General features: G+C 40.1%; 1 protein-coding gene across 1 annotated transcript; it reads left to right on the top strand.

Moving 5' to 3' along the window:
- The first annotated feature begins 3,299 nt into the window (after nt 1–3,299).
- On the top strand, nt 3,300–7,619 carry LOC114282483 (putative disease resistance RPP13-like protein 1). Its single transcript, XM_082912309.1, has 3 exons — nt 3,300–4,303; nt 4,394–6,353; nt 6,624–7,619. Exons 1-3 carry the CDS (start codon nt 3,300–3,302, stop codon nt 7,617–7,619), a joined length of 3,960 nt encoding a protein of 1,319 aa, XP_082768435.1.
- Nucleotides 7,620–8,086: the final 467 nt, after the last annotated feature.

Consider the following 8,086-nt stretch of genomic DNA (forward strand, 5'->3'; position numbering starts at 1 on the left):
TCATCCAAATTCTTCAAATCCATAATAATTTTGTTGAAGTTATTTAGGTGTTCGTTCATCGAAATACCTTTAATGTAGTCGAAACGAAACAACCTCTTCCTCAAGTAGAGCCGGTTCTCAATGCTCTTTGTCATGAACTTATCTTCCAGCGCCTTCCAAAGCTTCTTCGCAATATCATATTCTGTAAAGGCATACTTCTCCTCTTTTGCAAGGCAAAGTTGGATGGAACTGCAGGCCAGGAGATTCACCCTCTCCCATTCTATCTCGTCCAGGTCATCTGGTTTGTCTCCCAGAGTGAAGTGCAGGTTCATTTGGACAAGCATATCCTTAACTTCGCATCTCCACATGCCGAAGTTGCTGCTTCCATCGAACTTCTCTACCTCGAACTTGGCATGGGACACCGGGGTCCAATGCCTAGAAGTGCTTGGACTGGCTGAATTACTTACGGACTCGGTTGATCTAGATTCTGCCATTTTTTTAGAAACTTGAATTCAAAAAACTGACCGTACAGATGTGTCCGGAATACTCCAAATAGTTGGGAAGGACTATTGGATCGTCAAAAACGGACTCCGAATGGCTCCGATCTGGCAAAAACACTTTGGACGGGTCAGATCTGCAAAATCTGGTGCGCTGAGATGCACCGGATAATTTCTCCGGTTCGGCTGGCGTCTGGCTGACGTTAGCGGCTCGGTCAGCGGCTCGGTCAGTGGCTCAAGCTTGGTCAACGCGGCTCCGGCTCAACGGCTCGGCTTCGATCGGCTGATGATGTCGGCTGGCGTGGGCGCGTGCGGCGCGTGTCTGCGCATGAACGCACGCGTCGTCTACCTCTGAAAGCGCATGCAGCGCGTGCGTGAGACTGGGCCGACGTGCCGACTCTCTTCACGGCGCGTGCAGCGACTGGGCCTCACGCGCCAACTTCCAGAGGCACGTGAGAGCGCATCCGGCCTCCGTTGGGCTCTATTTTTGCTGTTCTGGACTCCTCTCAGGGAGTTCTTCCTCCTGGTATGGTCAAAAGTGGATTTTGAGCACTTCGAAATCTGGGCACTTTCGGGAAAAATTTGATTTTTCGCAACCCGAGCTCTGATACCAATTGTTGCTGATCGGGGGCACACCAGGAAACTCAAACAAGCAATAACACACAAGATTTAACGTGGTTCGGCAAGTCGCCTACGTCCACGGGCAGCGGATTCACTATATTGAACAAAAGGGTAAGAATTACAACACTCTCTGTAATTCTCTCTCTCTGTTATCTCAGCTATATCTCAACTCTCCTTAGCTTCTCTATATATAGAGATTACAAATGCAAGAGGAACCCTTTGAAATGAGCTGGCTGCCAGCCCATTGTTGTGCTTTCGGTGGCTTTACAGATTGAAGCTTCACATGGCTTCTCATGGCCTCATGGCCAACTCACATGGCCTCATGGCTTCCCCACCATGTAGCTGGCTAACATGGCCAGAATCTGTAGTCAATATTCAACAAGGAAAATGGACCATTGAGTGAAATGAGATGCCACTATTGACTTCTTTCATTATAATTATGCTTATACCATTATTTCACGGTTTTGATTTTGATTTTGATTTTTTTTTTCTTTATTTTTAAAAAGAGTCAAGTCCCATGATACACGTCTTCATTTGTAGCAGGTTAGGTGGCTAATTTATTAGAATTTACTTTTCAAGAGCATTCTTTAGAGAGTATGTTTTGTTACTTGATCATATAAATGATGTAGAAGCACAATTACTTGAACAAAGTTCTGATCCTTTTTTCAGATAAGTCGATGTTCTAAGGCATAGTGCTAGTTAGTCCCTTGGACATAATACCTTCCAAAATAAAAGGAGTCAAGTCTAAAGTGTTCTTTTAGACAAGGGATTTTCAAAAAGGAAAAAGACGGAAATACATACATGTGGACATACATAATATATCCAAAGCCTTAATCTCATTTCTTCGCACTATTGTGTGCAGTGATCCGAACTTGTGGCCTTTGTTTGCACATCTAATGGTGGCTCAGTGTGAATGAGGAGACATTTTATTTGGCTTGGGTGAGTGTTGTATTGTGTTGTATATGACCCCTGCACATTGTGGGGTTGAAAGAGGATACATATTAGAGGGTATTGAAAAAGAGTGCAGCTGCTCATTTTTGTAAAGTTGGTTCGCATAGTTTTGGTACTGAAAAAGATTGACAATTTGAGATGCATATATGTGTAAATATATTCCTTTCTTGAAACAAAATGGTGAAACTGTTAATTAAGTTTTTAATAAGCAACTAGGTGAGGTGACTAATAAATTATTGAAACAGAACACCGGGATCACACAACTCAAATCTAGGGACGTTGCTAACTTTTAAATGTTTAATTTTTCAGAAATTTGATTATTATAGAGCCACTTGTGATGGAATATAAATGGTTAGTGAGCCTACGCTTTATCATACTCTTACATTTGTACCTAATCCATAAAAAACTAGAAAATGATTTTAAAAATAAGAATAAAAAAAGACTAGAAACCAAGAAGTCCAAGGGGAATGAAAATTCAGCAATATTAAACATTATTCATAAAAGGCCGGCCTCTCTCTCTATTCATATCTCTTCCTGATCACATCCACCAATTATACAGAGAAATTAATAAAAAAGTTGGTAGCAAACAAACTAGAAAAATGGCCAATGAGATGAGACTCCATTATTGTTGACTTCTAATTTCTTCATACCCTTTCTTTCACCACTTCCTCATTTGCTTTTGGTCACAACTTACAATCTTCAGCTACTACACATTTGCAGAGCTTCTTCAAACTGTTTGTTCCTTCACAATTCCAAAGTAGTTTGAAGTTCGCAGAGTTTCAGCCTGTTTTTGATCTCTGTATTGCTTCGTTTCTTACCTTTCATATTTTTTATCTACCAAAGTTGCTCCAAGTTTGCAGAGGTTCAGCCTGTTCTTGATCCCTGTATTGCTTCGTTTTGACTCAATTTCTTACCTTTACCACCAAAGTCGTTCCAAGTTTGCAAAGGTTCTTCAACCTGCCTTTGATATCTGTATTGCTTGGTTTCATTACCTTCCCTTCTCTTCTTGTATTGAGTATTGACCATGTTTTTGATTTTTGCATTGCTTGGTTTGTATTGAGTTTACAACCTTTACCTACCAAAGTTATTCCTTCAGCCTATTTTTCCATCTACGTGTTGCTTCCTTTCTTACCTTTCTTATCTTTTACCTACATACCAAAGTCGTTTGAAATTTGTAGAGGTTGTTCGACCTGTTTTTTTATCTTTGTTTTGCTTGGTTTCATTATCTTTCCTTCTTTCTGAAAAAACACCATGGACGTATTTGGGATCTTTATCTCTCCATTTGTGCAAGCTACGGTTGATAAATTGTCCTCTTATTTAATCAACTTAGTGAACACAGCGGACGTTGGCACTAGCATCCAGAATCTGAAGAAGGCATTAGAGGATTTAGAGACTCTGTTGGCTGATGCAGAGAACAAACAAGTGTACGATAAGGATATCAAAAAGTGGCTAGAAGAGGTTCAATCTTTGGCTTACGATGCAGATGACTTATTGGATGATTTTGCCACTGAAGCTCTTGAAAGGAAGCTAATGGCGGAGGAGACAACGATGGGAAGAAGACCAGCTAAGTTTCCACGTCTCTCTTCTATTGTTCCATTCAATTCAAAAACTGGATCAAAGCTAAATGAGATTACAAGTCAATTACAAGAAGTTGCTACAAAAGCAAAAGATCTTGGTTTGGATAAAAGACCTGCTGGGAGGATGTCTACAGATCTATGGCAGAGATCACAAACTACATGTTTGAAGGAGCCTCACATTCATGGCAGAGATGAAGACATGAAGCAAATTATCGAATTGCTACTTGGGGATGCACCTACTGCAAAAAAGTTTGATGTAATTCCTATTGTCGGCATGGGTGGGATCGGCAAGACTACACTAGCTCAGCACATTTATGATCACGACAAAGTGGAAAAGCATTTCAATATGAAAGCATGGGTTTGTGTTTCTGTTGACTTCGACATTCTGGGAACAACAAAGGCAATTCTCGAGTCATTCACTCACCGTCCATGTAATTTGGGCAAGTTAAATGAGGTTCAAGTCCAACTAAGAGACACACTGGCAGAAAAAAAGTTTTTGCTTGTCCTAGATGATGTGTGGCACTATGGACATGATGGGTGGAATTCGCTACGATTGCCATTTGGAGCCGGAGCACCTGGAAGTAAAATCATTGTGACAACGCGAGAAGGAGTTGTTGCAAAGCAGATGGGTATGGATGAATATCTCAACTTGAAAAAGTTATCATATGATGATTGTTGGTTAATCTTTTACCATCATGCATTTGAGAATAGAAATATCATGGAATGCCCAGAATTGGTATGAATTGGGAAGAAAATTGTTGAGCATAGGTGCGGAGGCTTGCCCTTGGCAGCTAGGGCCCTTGGCAGCTTATTACAATGTAAACAAGAAGAGCATGAATGGAAAGAAATACTAAATAGCAATATATGGAATGAGGAAAGTGGCATTCTCTCAGCATTGAAATTGAGCTACCTTCATCTCCCTTCCCATTTGAAGAGGTGCTTTTCTTACTGCGCAATTATCCCAAAGGACTACGAATTCAAGGAGGAGGAATTAGTCTTGCTATGGATGGCTGAAAGTTTAATTGAGCAACCAAAAGTTGGAGACGAAATGGAAGATTTAGGCCGCAAGTATTTTCACGAATTGGTGTCAAGATCATTTTTTCAACCGTCAAGTGGTAACAAATCGAAATTCATAATGCATGACCTCATCAATGATATGGCTCAAGATGTCGTGGGGGACAAATGTTTTAGGTTGGAGAATAATTTGGAGTATGGCAGGCATGACAAGATTTTGGAAAAAGCTCGGCATTCATCTTATGTCGCTAGCAATTATGATGGAATCAAAAAATTTAAAGTTTTTGATGATGCCAAATGCTTACGAACATTCTTAGAATTTTTGCCACAACAACAATTTCACTACGTAACGAGGTACTTGATACATGATTTGTTGCCAAATTTAAAATGCTTACGCGAGTTGCGTTTGTGTGGTATTGGTATAATTGAACTACCAGATTCCATTGGAGATCTAAAGCATTTGCGGTATCTTGATGTATCCGGTTCTAGGATTACAAGGTTACCTGACACAGTGGTAACTCTCTACAATTTACAAGTCTTATTTTTGAAATTTTGTCTTCAACTTCAGAAGCTGCCTCTAAACATGGGGAGGCTAGTGAACTTGCGCCATTTTGACATGACTGGCGTGGATATTCCATCATCAGAAGAGATGTCGCTACATATAGGTAAATTAACTAATCTCCAAACATTGTCAAATTTTATGGTGGGTAAAGATTGTGGGCGTAAAATAAGAGAGTTGAAAACCCTATCACACATTCGAGGGGCAATACACATATCAAGACTGGAGAATGTCAGTGGTGTTAAGGATGCAAGGGATGCCAATTTAATGTCTAAGGAGGAGTTAAAAGAGTTATCACTAGAATGGGATGAATCTCACCGTTCACAGAATGACATAGTTGAGAGGGATGTGCTTGACTTGATGAGACCTTTCAAATTGTTGGAACGACTCACCATCATTGGGTATAGCAGTACAAAATTTCCAAACTGGGTTGGAGATGTTTCATACTCTAAAATGGTGTTCATGCGATTAAAAGGTAGCAAATATTGCATATCTTTGCCACCACTTGGACAACTACCCTTGCTTAAAGACCTTTACATTGAAGGAATGAGTGCAATAAAGCGCCTGGGTTGTGAGTTCTATGGGCAGCAGTGTGGTGCCAAACCTTTCCCCTCTCTAGAGAGACTGAGCTTTAAGTTTATGCCAGAATGGGAGGATTGGTCTGCTTTTGAAAATGAGGGAGTTCAGCCATTTGGTCATCTCAGTGAGCTTTCCTTCATAAATTGTCCCAAACTTGTTGGAAGATTACCAAATGATCTTCCTTGTCTCAATTCTCTCAAAATTGATGGTTGTCCGCAGTTGTTGATTGATGTTTCGAGCCTCGTACAGCCATCACTTGCGTCCTTGTCAATGAATAATGTTATGCTCCCAAGCCTTCCAGCACTCTTAGGGACGAAGAACAAGATTGAACTTGGTTCCCTCACCTTGGATATTAGCCATGTTACAGTTCTCGACTCCTTGTGCGATCCAAGCACAACTGATGCAGAGTTACTTGCTAATGCAATGTCTAAGCATTTGACTTCAATAACCGCTTTGAGCATTTCTGATGTTGAAAAACTGGCGTTCCTACCGACATGGTTTACTCGAGATTTGATGAGACTCAAGAAATTGGACATTAGTAACTGCCAAGAACTCATAACATTGTGGCAGAATAAGGTGAGAATACAAGTATGTCTCCCTTCCCTCTGCCATTTGAAGATTTTTCATTGCCCCAAACTCATTTGCTTGTTTGAAGAAGAGCAAGAAAAAGGAAAAGGCTTAAAGAAGTAGCAACATGAGAGGCTGCCTTGCATGACGAGACTCGACTATTTAACAATTGAAGAGTGTGGAATGCTGAAGAAACTGCCACAAGATTTGCACACATATTCATCTCTTGGGGTGCTTAGAATCCACGATTGTGCAAGCCTTATCTCTTTTCCAATGAAGGGTTTGCCATCTATGCTGAGAGAACTTAGGGTTACAAAGTGTGATGCTTTGCAGTCCCTACCCGAGTTGATGACACTCAATAATCTGCAAGAGTTGCGGGTTTCTAAATGTGCATCACTCACATATCTATTGTCAAGAGGTGAGCTACCATCCACACTAAAACAACTTGGGATTGAGTTTTGTGAAAATCTGGAGTCACTTTTTGCAGAGGAAGGGATCAAAATTGATTGTCCATCTTTTGAAAATATTGAAATTATGGGTTGCAGCAGTCTCAAATCTTTACCTGAAGCCAATAATCTCAAGAATCTCAGTGAATTGCAGATATACGATTGTTATAATCTGGAGCCCCTGTCACTTGGTGGTCATGATGAGAACAACAACATCAACCAACTCACTTCGCTTCAAGAGCTGGTTTTATTTGGTTGCAGAGCAGGAATGGTCTCCTACTTCGTTAACAAAGGGAGTTTCCCCACCAATATCACTTCACTTCAAATCGGGGATTTCGGAGTGGACGACGTGGGTCAACTTCCAGTTCCACCTCCATCTCCATTAGAGTGGGGTTTGCACAAACTCTCTTCTCTTACAACACTCAGACTTGATGGCGGAGGTTGGCCGTGGGGAGATACGGTGTCCTTTCCAGAAGAAGGGATGTTCCTGCCCACCTCTCTCATCAATTTTACCATCTGGAACTTCCGAAATCTGGAAAGACTCTCTTATGAGGAGTTTCAAAACCTCACCTCTCTTGAAAGACTTGAAATCTTGAGTTGCCCTAGGCTCGCGTCCTTTCCAAAGGAAGGGTTGCCTCCCTCTCTTTTGCATCTATGGATAGATGACTGCCCTGAGCTTGCGACCTTTCCAGAACAAGGATTCCCTCCCTCGCTTTTGTCACTGAAGATCTATATATGTAATCCAATACTGAAACAGAAGTGTGAAAAGGGGAAAGAATATTGGCCCATCATCCAATACATTCCTCTAGTACGAGTAAATTTACGTTAAGCAGCCAACTGCAAGGTACAAACAAACAAACACAAAATCTTTGGTATCGTTTTTATTTATTTATATATTTTTTCTTTACCAATACCATTCCAGATTTTTATCACAACTGAGTGTTTACTATTTACTTCTTTTGAATCGTGAGAGAGTTTCAGTTTAGTGTAAATGTTGAAATTATCAATACATTACTGATTACCCACGCTGCTCTGCTTTTCAATTCATTATTTGTGTTTTTCTTTCAAATATTTCCTTTTCTCTTAATTTTCCACTATCTTGGATTAAGTAATTTGGAGAGAAAAGAAAAAAAATTAAGCAATATGTATTTCTCTTACTTGTTTTGATAATTTAAGTGAGAAAAAATTGTGAGAATCCGAATATACAAATAAAATAAATAATTAAATAATAATTATTTTACAAATCTCAAATATTTTACTTGTAAATCTTAAGGTACAAATTAAATATTACTGAAT

This window comes from Camellia sinensis, chromosome 2 (genome assembly GCF_055761805.1).
Source record: "Camellia sinensis isolate YWXY chromosome 2, ASM5576180v1, whole genome shotgun sequence".
Lineage (NCBI taxonomy): Eukaryota > Viridiplantae > Streptophyta > Magnoliopsida > Ericales > Theaceae > Camellia > Camellia sinensis.